Here is a 20,000-nt window from a genome sequence, read left to right as displayed (position 1 = left end):
TTGCAACCGTCTTTTTTGGGGAATATTTATGGCACGTATCGCTTTTTGATGACCTGGTCAGGTACATGTGACCTGATCAGGTCGGACTTGCCTTGTTCGCACTGACGTGTGTTTCCAGTGTGTTGGCAAGCAGTTGGAGGTTGCTGCAACATTGACGGGAGTTCCTAAAACTTATTATTTTCACCTGTTTTTTGTCAACTAATTGTTTTGCAACGGTCTATTTTGGCGAATATTTACGTAGCTTATCAATTTTTCGTATTTTTTTCAGGAGCGTTCACATTGAGTTCGCATCGCATTTATATCCCATTTATTTCCACATACGAAAGAGTCCTGGTTCAGAATTGCCCCGTTCACACTGACGTGAAAAAAATCCGATACAGGTGGCACGTAGGCCCAAAAAATCGGAATTGACTTGTAGTGTGAAGCAGGCCCAGTTTATGCAGTTTCAAGAATTTCGTGCAATCCAAGTCAACATTTTCTAAACCAAGTTTTTACGAATTATATCCGAAGTGTGTTGGCAAAAGTCAGACACTGGAGTGGTGGAACATTGACATGAGTTCCTAAAACGTAAATTTTTCACCTGTTTTTTTCTCTGTTGTCAACTAATTATTTTGCGACTGTTTATTTTGGCGAATGTTTATAAGGCTTATATTTTTTGGTTTTTTTTTTCGGGAGCGTTCACATTGAGGACACATTGCATTTATATCCACAAATGAAAGAGAACTGGTCTGATATGAAAACTTCGGAATTGCACCTAACATGAAAAAATCCGATACAGGTGGCATACAGGCAAAAAACATCGGAATTGTCCCAACTCTGGTCGTTCTCAGTTCTGCCGCATTTTATGCAATTTCAAGGATTTTGTGGAATCAAAGTCAACATTTTCAAAACCAAGTTTTTAGGAATGATATCCGAAGTGTGTTGTTGAGCAGTCAGACACCAGAGTGGTGGTACATTGATGTAAGTTCCTAAAACGTAATTTTTTCACCTGTTCTTTTCTTCATTGAAAACTAGTTATTTTGCAACTTTCTTATTTTGGCGAATATTTATGACATGTATCGCTTTCTGATGACGTTCTGGTCGGGTGAATATGACTTGAGTTCACATTGAGGTCGCATCTTGTTTATATCCGATTTATTTCCACATACGACAGAGGCCTAGGTTGGAATTTCATTTGATGGAATTTCAAGGATTTATTCCAATCAAGTCAACATTTTCCAAACCAAGTTTTTACGAATGATGTCCGAAGTATGTTGGCGAGCAGTCAGAGACCGAAGTGGTGGAACATTGATGTGAGTTCCTAAAACGTAATTTTTTCACCTGTTCTTTTCTTCGTTGAAAACTAGTTATTTTGCAACTTTCTTATTTTGGCGAATATTTATGAGGCGTATCGCTTTCTGATGACGTTCTGGTCGGGTGAATATGACTTGAGTTCACATTGAGGTCGCATCTTGTTTATATCCGATTTATTTCCACATACGACAGAGGCCTAGGTTGGAATTTCATTCGATGCAATTTCAAGGATTTATTCCAATCAAGTCAACATTTTCCAAACCAAGTTTTTACGAATGATATCGGAAGTATGTTGGCGAGCAGTCAGAGACCGGAGTGGTGGAACATTGACTTGAGGTCCTAAAACGTTATTTTTTCCACCTGTTTTTTTTCTCTGTTGTCAACTAATTATTTTGCAACTGTTTATTTTGGGAACTAATTATGAGGCTTATTGCCTTTTGATGACTTATTGATGGGATGAATGCGACTTGAGCTCGGGAGTGTTCACATTGATGACACATTGCATTTATATCCACAAATGAAAGAGAACTGGTCTGATATGAAAACTTCGGAATTGCACCTAGCACGAAAAAATCCGATACAGGTGGCATACAGGCAAAAAACATCGGAATTGTTCCAATTCTAGTCGGTCTGAGTTCTGCCGCATTTTATGCAATTTCAAGGATTTCGTGAAATCAAAGTCAACATTTTCTAAACTAAGTTTTTATGAATGATATCCGAAGTGTGTTGGCGAGCAGTCAGAGACCGAAGTGGTGGAACATTGATGTGAGTTCCTAAAACGTAATTTTTTCACCTGTTCTTTTCTTCGTTGAAAACTAGTTATTTTGCAACTTTCTTATTTTGGCGAATATTTATGACGAGTATCTCTTTCTGATGACGTTCTGGTCGGGTGAATATGACTTGAGTTCACATTGAGGTCGCATCTTGTTTATATCCGATTTATTTCCACATACGACAGAGGCCTAGGTTGGAATTGTATTTGATGGAATTTCAAGGATTTATTCCAATCAAGTCAACATTTTCCAAACCAAGTTTTTACGAATGATATCCGAAGTATGTTGGCGAGCAGTCAGAGACCGGAGTGGTGGGACATTGACTTGAGTTCCTAAAACGTAATTTTTTCCACCTGTTTTTTTTCTCTGTTGTCAACTAATTATTTTGCAACTGTCTATTTTGGGAACTAATTATGAGGCTTATTGCTTTTTGATGACCTGTTGATGGGATGAATGTGACTTGAGCTCGGGAGTGTTCACATTGAGGACACATTGCATTTATATCCCATTTATATCCACAAATGAAAGAGAACTGGTCTGATATGAAAACTTCGGAATTGCACCTAACATGAAAAAATCCGATACAGGTGGCATACAGGCAAAAAACATCGGAATTGTCCCAATTCTAGTCGGTCTCAGTTCTGCCGCATTTTATGCAATTTCAAGGATTTCGTGAAATCAAAGTCAACATTTTCTAAACTAAGTTTTTACGAATTATATCCGAAGTGTTTTGGTGAGCAGACAGAGACCGAAGTGGTGGAACATTGATGTGAGTTCCTAAAACATAATTTTTTCACCTGTTCTTTTCTTCTCCGTTGTCAACTAGTTATTTTGCAACTGTCTATTTGGACGAATATTTATGAGGCGTATCGCTTTTTGATGACCTGTTGATGGGATGAATGCGACTTGCGTTCACATTGAGGACACATTGCATTTATATCCACAAATGAAAGAGAACTGGTCGGATGGGAAAAAAATTGGAATGGCAAAAACCCAATGGAGGCAAAAAAAAATCGGAATTGACCCAATTCTAGTCGGTCTCAGTTCTGGTGCATTTGATGCAGTTTCAAGGATTTATTCCAATCAAAGTTAACATTTTCTAAACCAAGTTTTTAGGAATTATATCCGAAGTGTGTTGGCGAGCAGTCAGTGGTAGAACATTGATGTGAGTTCCTAAAACATTATATTTTCACCTGTTTTTTTCTCTGTTGTCAACTAATTATCATGCAATTGTCTACTTGGGCGAACATTTATGACATGTATCGCTTTTTGATGATGTTCTGGTCGGGTGAATGCGACTTGAGCTCACATTGTGTTTAAATCCGATCTATTTCCACATACGAAAGAGTCCTTGTTCAGAATTGCCGCGTTCACACTGACATGAAAAAAATCCGACACAAGTGGCACGTAGGCCCAAAAAATCGGAGTTGACCTGCAATGCGAACCAGGCCCGGTTCTAGTCGGTCTCAGTTCTGCCACATTTTATGCAATTTCAAGGATTTCGTGCAAACCAAGTCAACATTTTATTATATCCGAAGTGTGTTGGCGAGCAGTCACAGACCAGAGTGGTGGAACATTGATGTGAGTTCCTAAAACTTATTATTTTCACCTGTTTTCTTCTCTGTCAACAACTTCTACTTTGGCGAATATTTATATTTACCTTCATCCCTCTCTTCTGCTTTCCCGGCTGCCGTATCAGCTGATTAGTTTTTTGTTAAACAGACCTCCAAGTCCCCAGATAGCTGCCTGGGACATGCCTGCGCATTATTATTTTAAAAATGTTGGATATTTAAAATCATCATCCATTTTTTGTCCAACTCTGTGCATATTTGTCAACTAATTATTTTGGAAAGAATCAGCACCTCCAAGTCCGAGTCCATGGTTCTCGCCCGGAAAAGGATGGAGTGCCATCTCTGGGTTGGGGAGGAGACCCTGCCCCAAGTGGAGGAGTTCAAGTACCTAGGAGTCTTGTTCACGAGTGAGGGAAGATCGGTGCGGCGTCTTCAGTAATGCGGACGTTGTACCGATCCGTTGTGGTGAAGAAGGAGCTGAGCCGGAAGGCAAAGCTCTCAATTTACCGGTCGATCTACGTTCCCATCCTCACCTATGGTCATGAGCTTTGGGTCATGACCGAAAGGACAAGATCACGGGTACAAGTGGCCCAAATGAGTTTCCAGGTCTCTCCCTTAGAGATAGGGTGAGAAGCTCTGCCATCCGGGAGGAACTCAAAGTAAAGCCGCTGCTCCTCCACATGGAGAGGAGCCAGGTGAGGTGATTCGGGCATCTGGTCAGGATGCCACCCGAACGCCTCCCTAGGGAGGTGTTTAGGGCACGTCCAACCGGTAGGAGGCCACGGGGAAGACCCAGGACACGTTGGGAAGACTATGTCTCCCGGCTGGCCTGGGAATGCCTCGGGATCCGCCGGGAAGAGCTAGACGAAGTGGCTGGGGAGAGGGAAGTCTGGGCTTCCCTGCTTAGGCTGCTGCCCCCGCGACCCGACCTCGGATAAGCGGAAGATGATGGATGGATATTTTGCAATTGTCTATTTGGGTGAATATTTATGACGTGTATCGCTTTCCAATGCTTTCGGTCCCCTAGAGGGGGGGGGGTTGCCCACATCTGAGGTCCTCTCCAAGGTTTCTCATAGTCAGCATTGTCACTGGCGTCCCACTGGGTGTGAGTTTTCCTTGCCCTTTTGTGGGTTCTTCCGAGGATGTTGTAGTCCTTTGAGACATTTGTGATTTGGGGCTATATAAATAAACATTGATTGATTGATATTTAGCGCTGGTATCAGCACGCCTCCGGGATGTGGCGGCGCTGAAACCCGGGGTCAATGATTCATTCAGCGATGAAGAGCTGCGTTAATACTTTGTCATTCATACTTCATCTTTCACCGAGTGCCGGTCTTTTAAAAGCCGAGCCTCTTTTATTGGCCTCAGATTGCACGAAGGGAAGGATTGTGGCGTCTTGTCCTGCAACCACGTGGCGGCTGATTAGAGAGCGGGGGGGGAAAAAGACCAACTCTCGTAAAACGGCGAAGGGCGGGAGAGGGATGGCGGCCGAGAGACGGACGGGTTCAGGGAGGGGACAAGACGACGTCTGAAGGACGAGCCCGGGAGTTATTTTGGGTGCTCCGCCTCGGAGAGCACAAAGGTTGTGTTTGCACTCTGACAAGTCCAGAGGCTCCTCAACAAACCCCAGACCTTTCATGACAGAGTGTGAGACGGCGTGGTGTCGTCCTCAATGTGGTCTTCTGTCCATAAAGACGTGGGTACGTGCGGGAGAGCTCCGCTACTACGGCTGGGAATCCAAAAGCGATTCCCGTTGAGAACCGGTTCCCGATGTGTCCATTTGGTTCTCTTAAAGCCCCACTTGAGAACTAGTGTTTTGCCAGAAGAAGACCACATTTCCCTTAAGGACTAGCGCAGGTCACAAGCAAAGAAAGACCGGCGACCAGGCAAATTTCCAATAGCGAACATTAGCATTATCATTTTAGTCCAAGCATCGAAAGTCACTTACTAGTTCAGCAGGAACAGAGCCAAGTTAGCATCGGTCTGAAAATCCTCGTCCTTGAGTTCATACTATCAAGTGAAAGCCAGGACAATGTTGATCCTGACTGTCCTTTAATCCGTTTTTTTTTCTTCGGACAAAACTTTTCGTTTCTTTGGTCGTTTTTTGAGTTTCGGCCATGATAGCAGTATATGCACGCAGGCGTTTGCGTGGACGTCTGTCTTTTTAACAAATGGGGGAAGGGGGAGTGACATATTAGTGTGGAAAGGTTCCTGGCACCCTACTTGAAGTCGCTAAGTGCCAGTGAGAGTGATACAGGCGCCCTCAGGCCATGACAGAGGTGTCATTCGACTAGTCCTAAGTCCATGTGTCGTCACAAAAGATATGGAAGTATTTAAGCTGAGAGTGGCACACATCTTCAAATTAGCCCGCCAGAAGTCATGAAGTTTATAAAATAATCTTTGTCGCGGGGAGATTGCATTCATTTTGAAAGTCTGACAGTTTAAATGCTGCTATTCTGCCGCCATCTAGTGGACAACATCAGTTTTTCAGGTTAGCGACCTTTAATTATGGCTTGACTTGGAACCATGCCCAGCATGTACTTATAGGGCCCGATGCAAACAACCTTCCCTAGTCATGGTGCAAGAAAAAAATATATATATATATCCAACCAACACAAAATGTCAACAGACATTGTCAATGAACTTTGTCCCAAAAGTCATGAAAATATCTAAGCTAAGCGTGGCAAACGTCTTCAAATTGTCCCGCCAGACGTCATGTAGTTTAGAAAAGAATCTTACTCGCAAGGAAATTGTATTCATTTTAAATCTCCGACAGTTTAAATGCTGTTATTCCGCCGCCATCTAGTGGACAATGTCATTTTTTCAGGTTAGCGACCTTTAATTATGGCTTGACTTGGACTATGCGCAGCATGTACTTATAGGGCCTGATGCAAACAACCTTCCCTAGTCATGGTGCAAGAAAAACAAAACAAAAATATCCAACCAACAAAAAATGTCGACAGACATTGTCAATGAACTTTGTCCCAAAACTCATGAAAATATCTAAGCTAAGAGTGGCACACATCTTCAAATTAGCCCGCCAGAAGTCATGAAGTTTATAAAATAATCTTTGTCGCGGGGAGATTGCATTCATTTTGAAAGTCTGACAGTTTAAATGCTGCTATTCTGCCGCCATCTAGTGGACAACGTCAGTTTTTCAGGTTAGCGACCTTTAATTATGGCTTGATTGGAACCATGCCCAGCATGTACTTATAGGGCCTGATGCAAACAACCTTCCCTAGTCATGGTGCAAGAAAAACTAAACAAAAATATCCAACCAACACAAAATGTCAACAGACATTGTCAATGAACTTTGTCCCAAAAGTCATGAAAATATCTAAGCTAAGTGTGGCAAACGTCTTCAAATTGTCCTGCCAGACGTCATGTAGTTTAGAAAAGAATCTTACTCGCGAGGAAATTGTATTCATTTTAAAACTCTGACGGTTTAAATGCTGCTATTCGGCCGCCATCTAGTGGACATTGTCAGTTTTTCAGGTTAGCGACCTTTAATTCTGGCTTGACTGGAACCATGCGCAGTATGTACTTATAGGGCCTGATGCAAACAACCTTCCCTAGTCATTATGAATATTTAACAATTTGACTAAAACTATGCGCAGCATGTACTTATAGGGCCCGATGCAAACAACCTTCACTAGTCATTATGTATATTTAACAATTTGACTAAAACTATCCGCAGCATGTACTTATAGGGCCCGATGCAAACAACCTTCCCTAGTCATTATGTATATTTAACAATTTGACTAAAACTATGCGCAGCATGTACTTATAGGGCCCGATGCAAACAACCTTCCCTAGTCATTAGGAATATTTAAGTGAAGAGTTGCACTTTCGGGACTTTTTTGTGAGGGACCCTTTTGGCCGTGGCGGGCTCTCTGCCACACCAAAGTCCGCGTGGAGAAACCGGCTGCGATACACCGAGTACACCGAGCCGCCATTTCGCTGAGACAATATGTGTGACATTGAAATCCCAAATAAAACAATGCTGAAAAGGGTGAGAACATTTCCTCTTTGCTTTCCTAATTCCCTTTTCCGTGCCACTAAAGATGCAAATGAATGCAAATGAGGCAGCAGATTTATTTGGGCCTGGTGACCACTGTGGCAGACGGAGCAACATTTGTGAGGAGGACATAAAAGGTGTTCAAACCGGAGATTCTTTATTTTTTTTCCAAGTTGATGTAAGTTTTTTTTTTTTTTGTATGATGAAAAAAAAAAACGATACAATGAAATGCAGAGGTGTACTTACAACAATTTTATTACGAATGATACTATTTTGTTAGGAATGCACACAAGAAATCGATTCACATATGAATCGCGATTCTCATTCGTCCCGATTATAAATCGGTTTGTAATTTTTTTAAATCAATGAAAAAATTAAATAAAATATATAAATGTTTTTTATCAGAATACATATTTTTAAATATTTTCTCAGGCAATCTCCATACAAATGAAAATAGCTTCTTAACCTCTAACCTATTTTTGAAAAGTTTCAATATAATTATTATAGCTAACACTTTGGGCTGTCAAAGTTATCACGATAACTTATTTCATTTAAATGGCGACATCAAATGTTTATATTTTTAAACAGGCACATTGATGCACTTTAAATATGTTCTGTTGCAAACTAAAAAATGTTAATAAAAGTGTTATTTTTTTCCAAGTTGAACTATGTTTTCTTTTTTGTCTATCTGTGTTGGCCCTGCGATGAGGTGGCGACTTGTCCAGGGTGTACCCTGCCTTCCGCCCGATTGTAGCTGAGATAGCCGCCAGCGCCCCCCGTGACCCCAAAAGGGAATAAGCGGTAGAAAATGGATGGATGGATGGCTAAAAATGATACAATGTCATGCAGAGGTGTACTTATAACAATTTTGTTAACGAATGATATTATTTGTTAGGAATGCACAAAAGAAATCGATTCACATATGAATCCCGATTCTCATTTGTCCCGATTATAAATTGGTTTGTAATTTTCAAAAATCAATTAAAAAATAAAATTAAATAAATTATTTAAATATGTTTTTTATCAGAATATATATTTTTAAATATTTTCTCAGGCAATTTCCATACAAATGAAAATAGCTTCTTAACCTCTTACCTATTTTTGAAAAGTTTCAATATAATTATTATAGCTAACACTGTCAAAGTTATCACGATAACTTATTTAATTTAAATGGCGACATCAAATGTTTATATTTTTAAACATGGATTGCATTACTTTTTTATTTTCAGGCAAATTGATGCACTTTAAATATGTTCTGTTGCAAACTAAAAAATGTTAATAAAAGTGTTATTTTTTTCCAAGTTGAACTATGTTTTCTTTTTTGTCTATCTGTGTTGGCCCTGCGATGAGGTGGCGACTTGTCCAGGGTGTACCCTGCCTTCCGCCCGATTGTAGCTGAGATAGCCGCCAGCGCCCCCCGTGACCCCAAAAGGGAATAAGCGGTAGAAAATGGATGGATGGATGGCTAAAAATGATACAATGTCATGCAGAGGTGTACTTATAACAATTTTGTTAACGAATGATACTATTTGTTAGGAATGCACAAAAGAAATCGATTCACATATGAATCCCGATTCTCATTTGTCCTGATTACAAATCGGTTTGTAATTTTCAAAAATCAATTAAAAAATAAAATAAAATAAAATATTTAAATATGTTTTTCATCAGAATATGTATTTTTAAATATTTTGTCAGGCAATCTCCAAGCAACCGAAAATATCTTCTTAACTACTTACTTATTTTTGAACAGTTTCAATATAATTATTCTAGTAAACACTGTCAAAGTTATCACGATAATAACATTTTAACTATAAATTCCTTTAATGGCACTATTTTCTTTTAAAATCCGGACTCCTTTTTGACCCTCGGTCCATTCCGTTACTGTTTTGAGCCACAAGCTGGAAAATAGCAAGCAGAAATGCACAAAGAAAAGGTCAGAAGATAGAAAGCCGATATCCATAAGCCAAGAAGTCAACACGAGACAATTATGTCTTCAAACGTCGTGAGACCACGTTTCTGGTACTTTGTGGCGAGGAGGGGCTTTACTTCTCAAAACAAGCAGAGTTTAGGGCTTCACAATAAAAGCCTCTCGCCTCACATCCGCTACATTTACAAAATGAAAACTGTATTTCATTAAGATTGTCAAAGACTTTGTAATTCAACCTGTGATATTTGTACCCACATAAATGTTTTTAGCACATTAGGCGACTATAATGTTGTGGCAGATTGAAATAAAGTCTACTTTTTTATTTATAACATGCTTTGATTGATAGTTATTGCAGAATGTTCATCAGGCTGAATATCACACATTATTCATAAATAGAGATAATTAAGTCATTGTCAGAACAGCAGGACAAATAAAACTAGAATTTGCAATTCTGGTAGGTGTGAATGCTCGATGTGTGCAAGCCGCCAGACCACCGATACGCGTGAGTCTAACGGAAATACTTGAAAGTCCAAGGTGAGTGGAGTGTGTGGATGGTGGAATGGTTCTAATGGGTTGAGAAATGTGGAACATGCAGTGGATTGTATTCATTGTCAAGGGGGAGATCATTCTGGGAAATTCCAAGAAAACTGCGAATTTTGAGAAAGGAAAAACATGTTTTGCGTGTGAAATATGGGAAAACTTAGTTTTGGTGGATGGTTGTGGTCTGAATCAGGTTTAAAAATGGCACAACATTTTGAGAATTTTGGACTTTGTAGAACTATGAAGATGGGAATTTCCTGGAAATTTGGGAATTTCGGGTAAACCGGGTATTTTTGAAAATGTTGATACTAGCACAATTGTCCTAGATGTTATGAATGGATTGGTGTTTGAATTTTTTTTGTAACGTTGACGTAGTACCAGTTTGAATTTAGAATGGGTATTTTGGCACTACTGGAATTTCAGGGAAAAGGGAAATTTCCAAGTGGAAAAAAACCCCGAATAACTTGTGTTGTCACAACTAACAGGAATGATTTGACTGTGGAATGGTTGGAATTGGTTGACAAATGTGGACTGTGAATACTTTCTAGCAAGAAGTGAAAATAGGGCATGGAAAGACTGGGAAATATGGAAATATCTGGAATTTTTTGGAACCAGATTGTCCAAGGTGAGTGGAGTGTGTGGATGGTGGAACAATTCCAATGGGTTTAGAAATGTGGGATATGGAGAGGTTTGTATATTGCCCGTTCATTTACAATGTGTGAAATTCCTGGAAATCAGAGATTTTTCAGAACCTGGAAGAATGTTGGCTTGAAAGTCCAAGGTGAGTGGAGTGTGTGGAAGGTGGAATGGTTCTAATGGGTTGAGAAATGTGGAACATGCAGTGGATTGTATTCATTGTCAATGGGGAGATAATTCTGGGAAATTCCAAGAAAACCGGGAATTTTGAGAAAGGAAAAACATGTTTTGCGTGTGAAATATGGGAAAACGTAGTTTGGGTGGATGGTTGAGGTCTGAATCAGGTTTAAAAATGGCACAACATTTAAGAATTTTGGACTTTGTAGAACTATGAAGATGGGAATTTCCTGGAAATTTGGGAATTTCGGGTAAACCGGGTATTTTTGAAAATATTGATACTGGCACAATTGTCCTAGATGTTATGAATGGATTGGTGTTGGAATTTTTTTTGTAACGTTGACGTAGGACCAGTTTGAATTTAGAATGGGTATTTTGGCGCTACTGGAATTTCAGGGAAAAGGGAAATTTCCAAGTGGAAAAAAACCCCGAATAACTTGTGTTGTCACAACTAACAGGAATGATTTGACTGTGGAATGGTTGGACTTGGTTGACAAATGTGGACTGTGAATACTTTCTAGCAAGAAGTGAAAATAGGGCATGGAAAGACTGGGAAATATGGAAATATCTGGAATTTTTTGGAACCAGATTGTCCAAGGTGAGTGGAGTGTGTGGATGGTGGAACAATTCCAATGGGTTGAGAAATGTGGGATATGGAGAGGTTTGTATATTGCCCGTTCATTTAAAATGTGTGAAATTCCTGGAAATTCCAGGTAATCAGAGAATTGTCAGAACCTGGAAAATGGTAGTTTGAATGTCCAAGGTGAGTGGAGTGTGTGGATGGTGGAATGGTTCTAATTGGTTGAGAAATGTGGAACATGCAGTGGATTGTATTCATTGTCAAGGGGGAGATCATTCTGGGAAATTCCAAGAAAACCGGGAATTTTGAGAAAGGAAAAACATGTTTTGCATGTGGATATATAGGAAAACATAGTTTTGGTGGCTGGTTGAGGTCTGAATCAGGTTTAAAAATGGCACAAGATTTTGAGAATTTTGGACTTTGTAGAACTATGAAGATGTGAATTTCCTGGAAATTTGGGAATTTCGGGTAAATCGGGTATTTTTGAAAATATTGATACCGGCACAATTGTCCTAGATGTTATGAATGGATTGGTGTTGGAATTTTTGTAATCGTTAGACACATGTTGACGTAGGACCAGTTTGAATTTAGAATGGGTATTTCGGTACTACTGGAATTTCAGGAAAAAGGGAAATTTCTAAGTGGGAAAAAAACCCAGAATAACTTGTGTTGTCACAACTAACAGGAATGATTTGACTGTGGAATGGTTGGAATTGGTTGACAAAAGTGGACTGTGAATACTTTCTAGCAAGTAGTGAAAATAGGGCATGGAAAGACTGGGAAATATGGAAATATCTGGAATTTTTTGGAACCTGGAAAATGGTAGTTTGATTGTCCAAGGTGAGTGGAGTGTGTGGATGGTGGAATGGTTCTAATGGGTTGAGAAATGTGGGATATGGAGAGTTTTGTATATTGCCCGTTCATTTACAATGTGTGAAATTCCTGGAAATTCCTGGTAATCTGAGAATTCTCAGAACCTGGAAGAATGTTGGCTTGGAGGTCCAAGGTGAGTGGAGTGTGTGGAAGGTGGAACGGTTCTAATGGGTTGAGAAATGTGGAACATGCAGTGGATTGTATTCATTGTCAAGGGGGAGATAATTCTGGGAAATTCCGAGAAAACTGGGAATTTTGAGAAAGGAAAAACATGTTTTGCGTGTGAAATATGGGAAAATGTAGTTTTGGTGGATGGTTGAGGTCTGAATCAGGTTTAAAAATGGCACAACATTTTGAGAATTTTGGACTTTGTGGAACTATGAAGATGGGAATTTCCTGGAAAGTTGGGAATTTCGGGTAAACCGGGTATTTTTGAAAATATTGATACTGGCACAATTGTCCTAGATGTTATGAATGGATTGGTGTTGGAATTGTTATTGTAACGTTGACGTAGTACCAGTTTGAATTTAGAATGGGTATTTTGGCACTACTGGAATTTCAGGAAACACGGAAATTTCTAAGTGGAAAAAAACCCCCCAGAATAACTTGTGTTGTGTGTTATTGTCCTCTCCTCTCTTCATGCAGGAATGATTTGACTGGAATGGTTGGAACTGGTTGACAAAAGTGGACTGTGAATACTTTCCAGCAAGAGGTGGAAATAGGGCATGGAAAGACTGGGAAATTTGGGAATTCCTGGAATTTTTTGGAACCTGGAAGATGGTAGTTTGATTGTCCAAGGTGATTGGAGTGTGTGGATGGTGGAATGGCTCAGAATTAGGTTCAGAAACGTGGGAGTTGGGCATGAAAATTGCCCCGTTCATTTTCAATGGGAAAGATGATCCGGAAACTCTGGGTAATCTGGGATATTTTCCAAAAAGTTTTTTGTGACCACCCGATTCCAGGTTAATACTTCAATGGTTACGATCAAATGAAAACTGGGCCAAGTTCTTGGACGTTAACTTGCACAAGATGCCATGTACAGAATATCAAAATCATTTCTCATTGGGGCGGTATAGCTATGTTGGTAGACTGGCCATGCCAGCAACTTGAGGGTTCCAGGTTTGATCCCTGCTTCCAACATCCTAGTCACTGCCGTTGCGTCCATGGGCAAGACACTTTACCCACCTGCTCCCAGTGCCACCCACACGGCTTTAAATGTCACTTAGATATTGGGTTTCACTATGTAAAAGCGCTTTGAGTCACTAGAGAAAGGCGCTATATAAATATAATTCACTGCCCTTTGGTCAAAATATCACAGACTACATTACAAACAGATTTGACGATCAAAGCATGATTGTAACAATCCACATTTTGTGTTATTAATGCATGAAACTGCTGTGCAAACATGGTGTAGCTCCTCCTCTGAATGCAAGTGCTCCTACAGCAGGAATACAAATTCTGTATTCCTACAAAATCTGGCAAGACACAAACTCACTGCGGGGGTTTTTTTAATGCCATTTAAAGTCATGTCCTTTTTGTGTTGAGCTGTTTAAAAAAAAACATCAAGTTCTTTAAAACAACCCAAAACATTTCATTAAGCAAAATACATTTTCTAGTCATGGTAATAAAAACTTGAAAATAATTTGTCTCGGGCACACTTATTGATAACGAAAAATTATGTTTTTATCTCCCATTAATTGCGATAAATTTTTGAGTTAACTATTAAACTCCGATTAATAGTAGGAGTGTGAATCTTTGGGCACCGAACGATTCGTTCTGATTCTGATTCCTGAGTTGAAGATTCGATCCAATTCAAACCGATGTATTATTTGTAGGGCTGCGATTAATCCCGATTAAATATTTTAGTCGGGATTAATCACAGTGTGAATATTTGGCCACCGAACGATTGGGTCTAATTCCGATTCCTGAGTTGAAGACTCATTAAATTCAAACCGATGTATTATTTGTAGCGCTCCGATTAATCCCGATTAAATATTTTAGTCGGGATTAATCACAGTGTGAATATTTGGCCACCGAACGATTGGGTCTAATTCCGATTCCTGAGTTGAAGACTCATTAAATTCAAACCGATGTATTATTTGTAGGGCTCCGATTAATCCCGATTAAATATTTTAGTCGGGATTAATCACAGTGTGAATATTTGGCCACCGAACGATTGGGTCTAATTCCGATTCCTGAGTTGAAGACTCATTAAATTCAAACCGATGTATTATTTGTAGGGCTGCGATTAATCCCGATTAAAATATTTAATCGGGATTAATCACAACCGTGATTAATCGTCCGGTGCCCAAAGATTCCCACTCCTACTATTAATCGCAGTTTGTGCATAGTTCACTCAAAATTAATCACAATTAATTGGAGACAAAAACATAATATTATTTTTCCCCATTAAAATATTTAATCAGGATTAATCACAGCCCTACAAATAATACATCGGTTTGAATTGAATCGAATCGTCAACTGAGGACGGGGAATCAGACCGAATCGTTCGGTGCCCAAAGATTCACGCTGTGATTAATCCCGATTAAAAATATTTCATCAGGATTAATCACAGCCCTACAAATAATACATTGGTTTGAATCGAATCGAATCGTCAACTCAGGACGGGGAATCAGAACGAATCGTTTGGTGCCCAAAAATTCACACTGTGATTAATCCCGATTAAAAATATTCAATCAGAAATAATCGCAGCCCTACTAAAAATACATCGGTTTGAATTTAATCAAATCATCAACTCAGGAGGGAGAATCAGACCGAATCGTTCGGTGCCCAAAGATTCACGCTGTGATTAATTCCGATTAAAAATATTTCATCAGGATTAATCACAGCCCTACAAATAATACATTGGTTTGAATCGAATCGAATCGTCAACTCAGGACGGGGAATCAGACTGAATCGTTCGGTGCCCAAAGATTCACACTGTGATTAATCCCGATTAAATTTTTTTAATCAGGACTAATCACAGCCCTACAAATAATACATCGGTTTGAATTCAATCGAATCGTCAACTCAGGACGGGGAATTAAACCGAATCGTTCGGTGCCCAAAGATTCACACTGTGATTAATCCCGATTGAAAATATTTAATCGGGATTAACCACAGCCCTACAAATAATACATCGGTTTGAATTGAATCGAATCGTCAACTCAGGACGGGGAATCAGACCGAATGGTTCGGTGCCCAAAGATTCACACTGTGATTAATCCCGATTAAAATGTTTTAATCGGGATTAATCACAACCCTACAAATAATACATCGGTTTGAATTGAATCGAATCATCAACTCATCTGAGTCTCTGCTGTTGTGTCCTTGAGCAAGACACTTTGTTCCCAGTGCACCAACCCTGGTTTAAATGGAACTTAAAGATGTAGACAACAGCTTCCACCGTGCAAAACCCTTTCAGTCTCTAGAGAAAAAGTGCTATATACATAAAAATTCACTATATCAAAATAAAACAGGCTGATAAAATCTTATAAAATAAAATAGTCTAATAGAAACAAATCTTATAGAATGAAAAAGGCTGGTGAAGACACCTAAAATGAAATAAAATAATCTGATGAATAAATAAAAATGCAATACAACATTTAAGACTTTGCTAAAAAGTCAGAAAAAGTATCTAGTTGTTGAGTATTTAAATTGTATAAAAGACTTGATGTCAAACAAAGCTTCTTGGTCCAAAATATCCACGATGACTGATTTTGTGAGAACCTCTTTGAAAGTCTTCTTGACAGTTTGGAGCAAATGAGATTTATTTCTGTCTCTTGCCGTCCTGCCGTGAGGACGTTGACCCGTCACAACCCAGCTTGAAAGCTTTTTATTGTTTATTGACATGTTTGCTGACCACTGACGCCCGCCTGTCAATCAAGTGCTGCTCCGCCATCGAGTGCATCTTCGTGCAGGAGAAGGAACATTACTGGAGTCCATTTTGGCCTTTAGCTCACACTGCCTCCCTACAAGAGTATTATTAGCACCGCAGCTGCCTTCATTGAGTGCATGAAGTGAGTGCATGAGGAGAGTGCATGGAGTGAGTGCATGAAGTGAGTGCATGAAGTGAGTGCATGGAGTGAGTGCATGAAGTGAGTGCATGAAGTGAGTGCATGAAGAGAGTGCATGAAGTGAGTGCATGAAGTGAGTGCATGAAGTGAGTGCATGGAGTGAGTGCATGAAGTGAGTGCATGAAGTGAGTGCATGAAGAGAGTGCATGAAGTGAGTGCATGAAGTGAGTGCATGAAGTGAGTGCATGGAGTGAGTGCATGAAGAGAGTGCATGAAGTGAGTGCATGAAGTGAGTGTTCAAATATTCGAATGTTTTAGCATTTTCAAAAAAATCCCGTTTTCCCAAAATTCCCAAATTTAAAGGAAATTTGGGAATTTGGAGATTTCGACAAGAATAGGACATTTTTCAAAGTTCCAGAACCCCCACATTTTTGATCCAATTCAAACGGGTTCCAACTTCAAAATATTCAGCTTGTTCAGGAATTGTTTGCTCTCCTTCAATAATTCTGAAAAAATCCTAAAATTTCCAGTTTTTAGGGACATTTTTCCCATACAAAATTAATTATCCATTTTTTAAACTTCCACAATGCAAAGCATTCCACCTTCAACACAATCAACTCATCTTGGAAATTCCTTTTTTAGTGCGATGACTCCTTTCACATTTTTCAAGCCACTTCAACCATTCCACCAACAAAACATTCCTCTCAATCTGGACAAAAACATCAAGTTGGTTTAGGAACTTGAAAAATTCCCTGTTTTCCCAAAGTTCCGTAATACCATTTTTCAATTAAAAAACTGTTACTAATTCAACATTTCTTGACCAATTTAAACAATTCCAACAGACAAATTCAGTTCACTCAGGACAGTCGTGCTATTAATCTTTTTTTTTTAATCCCACTTTTCCCTAAATTCCCAAATTTCCAGGAAGTTGAATGAATGAACGAATGAATGAATGAGTGAATGGGACATTTTTCCCAAGTTGCACAATTCCCACATTTTCCAAGCTATTCAAAGCATTCCACCTTCAACACATTCCACTCATCCTGGACATGCAAACCATATTTTTTTCTAAGTTCCAAAAAATTCCAGGTATTCCCAGAATTCCTGATTTTCCAAACCCTTTTTCCAACCTTTTTTCTGCCGACTCCTCCTTCCACATTCTTCGAGCCACTTCAACTGTTCCACCCTCAAAACATTCCTCTTAATTAGGATAAAAAACTAAGTTTTTTTTAACTTGAAAAATGTTGTTTTTTCTCGAAATTCCAGGAGTTGGGTAATACCATTTCTTAATTAGAAATGTTAATACTTCAACATTTCTTGACTGATTTGAAAAATTCCAGCACCAACCATTTAAACTCATTCAGAACATTCAAATGGTTTTCAATTTCCCCAAAAAATTCCCGCTTTTCCCGAATTACCTAATTTTTCCGTGTAAATTTTTTTTCCCAAGAATTCCCGTTTTTTTCTAACCTTATTTCCAACCTTTTTTAGTACAATGACTCCTTTCACATTTGTCAACCCACCATTTAAACATTTTTCTTAATCTGGACAAAAAAACCAAGTTAGTTTAGGAACTTGAAAAATTCCCTGTTTTCCCAAAACTCCATAATACCATTTTTCAATTAAAAAACTGTTACTAATTCAACATTTCTTGACCAATTTAAACAATTCCGACACACAAATTCAGTTCACTCAGGACAGTCGTGCTATTAATCTTTTTTTTTTTTAATCCCGCTTTTCCTTAAATTCCCAAATTTCCAGGAAGTTGAATGAATGAACGAATGAATGAATGGGACATTTTTCCCAAGTTGCACAATTCCCACATTTTCCAAGCTATTCAAAGCATTCCACCTTCAACACATTCCACTCATCCTGGACATGCAAACCATATTTTTTTCTAAGTTCCAAAAAATTCCAGGTATTCCCAGAATTCCTGATTTTCCAAACCCTTTTCCACCCTTTTTTCTGTCGACTCCTCCTTCCACATTCTTCCACCCACTTCAACTGTTCCACCATCAAAACATTCCTCTTAATTAGGACAAAAAAAACAAAGTTTTTTGAATTTGAAAAATGTTGTGTTTTCTCGAAATTCCAGGAATTGGGTAATACCATTTTTAATTAAAAAAGTTAATACTTCAACATTTCTTGACCGATTTGAAAAATTCCAACACCAACCATTTAAACTCATTCAGAACATTCAAACGTTTTTGCATTTTCACCAAAAAATTCCCGCTTTTCCCGAATTACCAAATTTTTCTGAGTTCAAAATATTTCCAAGAATTCCTGTTTTTTTCTAACCTTATTTCCAACCTTTTTTAGTGCAATGACTCCTTTCACATTTGTCAACCCACCATTTAAACATTTCTCTTAATCTGGACAAAAAAATCAAGTTGGTTTAGAACCTTAAAAAATTCCCTGTTTTCCCAAAATTCCGTCATACCATTTTTCAATTAAAAAACTGTTACAAATTCAACATTTCTTGACTGATTTAAACAATTCCAACACACAAATTCAGTTCACTCAACACAGTCGTGCTATTAATCTATTTTTTTTTGGAACCCTGCTTCTCCCCGAATTCCCAAATTTCCAGGAAGTTGAATGAGTGAATGGGACATTTTTCCCAAGTTGCACAATTCCCACTTTTTTCAAGCTATTTAAAGCATAAAAACAACAACACATTCCACTCATCCTGGACACGCAAACCATATTCGTTTCAAAGTTAAATCTTTTTCCAGGTATTCCCGATTTTCCAAACCATTTTTTCACTCTTTTTTTTCTGTCGACTACTCCTTCCACATTCTTCAAGCCACTTCAACCGTTTCACCCTCAAAACATTCCTCTTAATTAGGACAAAAAACAAAGTTTTTCGGACTTCAAAAATAGTTTCCTCTAAATTCCAGGAATTGGGTAATATCCATCCATCCATCCATCCATTTTGTACCGCTTATTCCCTTTTGGGTCGCGGGAGACACTGCTGCCTATTTCAGCTACAATCGGGCGGAAGGCGGTGTACACCATGGACAAGTCGCTACCTCTTTGGGTAATTCCATTTCTCAATTACAAATGTTACCACTTCAACATTTCTCGACCGATTTGAAAGATTCCAGCACCAACCGTTTAAACTCATTCAGAACATTTAATGTTTTTGCATTTTCACCAAAAAATTCCCGGTTGTCCTGAATTACATCATTTTTCTATGTTCAAAACATTTCCAAGAATTCCTGTTTTTTTCTAACCTTTTTTTTCCAACCTTTTTTGGTGCAATGACTCCTTTCACATTTTTCAACCCATTTCAATCGTCCACCGTCCAAACATTCCTCTTAGTCAGCACAAAAAAAATCATGTTGGTTTAGGAATTTGAAAAATTCCCGGTTTTCCCAAAAGTCCGTAACACCATTTTTCATTTAAAAAACTGTTACTAATTCAACATTTCTTGACAGATTTAAACAATTCCAACACCAACCAATTCACCTCATTCAGGACATTCATACCATTAGTCATTTTAAATAAATATCCCGCTTTTTTCCCAATTCCCAAATTTCCAGGAAGTTCCCATTTAAATGAATGGGACATTTCTCCAAGTTGCACAATTCCCA

At 38.8% G+C, this 20,000-nt stretch overlaps 1 protein-coding gene across 5 annotated transcripts in view; it reads left to right on the top strand.

Moving 5' to 3' along the window:
* Window positions 1–20,000, top strand: part of htr4 (5-hydroxytryptamine receptor 4) — a 190,722-nt gene that overhangs the window by 54,783 nt on the left and 115,939 nt on the right. Inside the window, exon 1 of one of the 5 annotated variants that reach the window (XM_061891846.1) lies at window positions 13,040–13,186. The exons of the other annotated variants lie outside the window; for them this stretch is intronic. Coding sequence (XP_061747830.1) covers window positions 13,114–13,186 — 73 coding nt within the window. The 5' untranslated portion in view covers window positions 13,040–13,113. Of the gene's footprint in view, window positions 1–13,039; window positions 13,187–20,000 lie in introns of those variants that run through there. 5 annotated transcript variants of the gene reach the window in all.

Source organism: Nerophis ophidion, linkage group LG29, assembly GCF_033978795.1.
Source record: "Nerophis ophidion isolate RoL-2023_Sa linkage group LG29, RoL_Noph_v1.0, whole genome shotgun sequence".
NCBI lineage: Eukaryota > Metazoa > Chordata > Actinopteri > Syngnathiformes > Syngnathidae > Nerophis > Nerophis ophidion.
The sequence above is the reverse complement of the archived record's forward strand: the minus strand, read 5'-3'. Positions and strand labels throughout refer to the sequence as shown.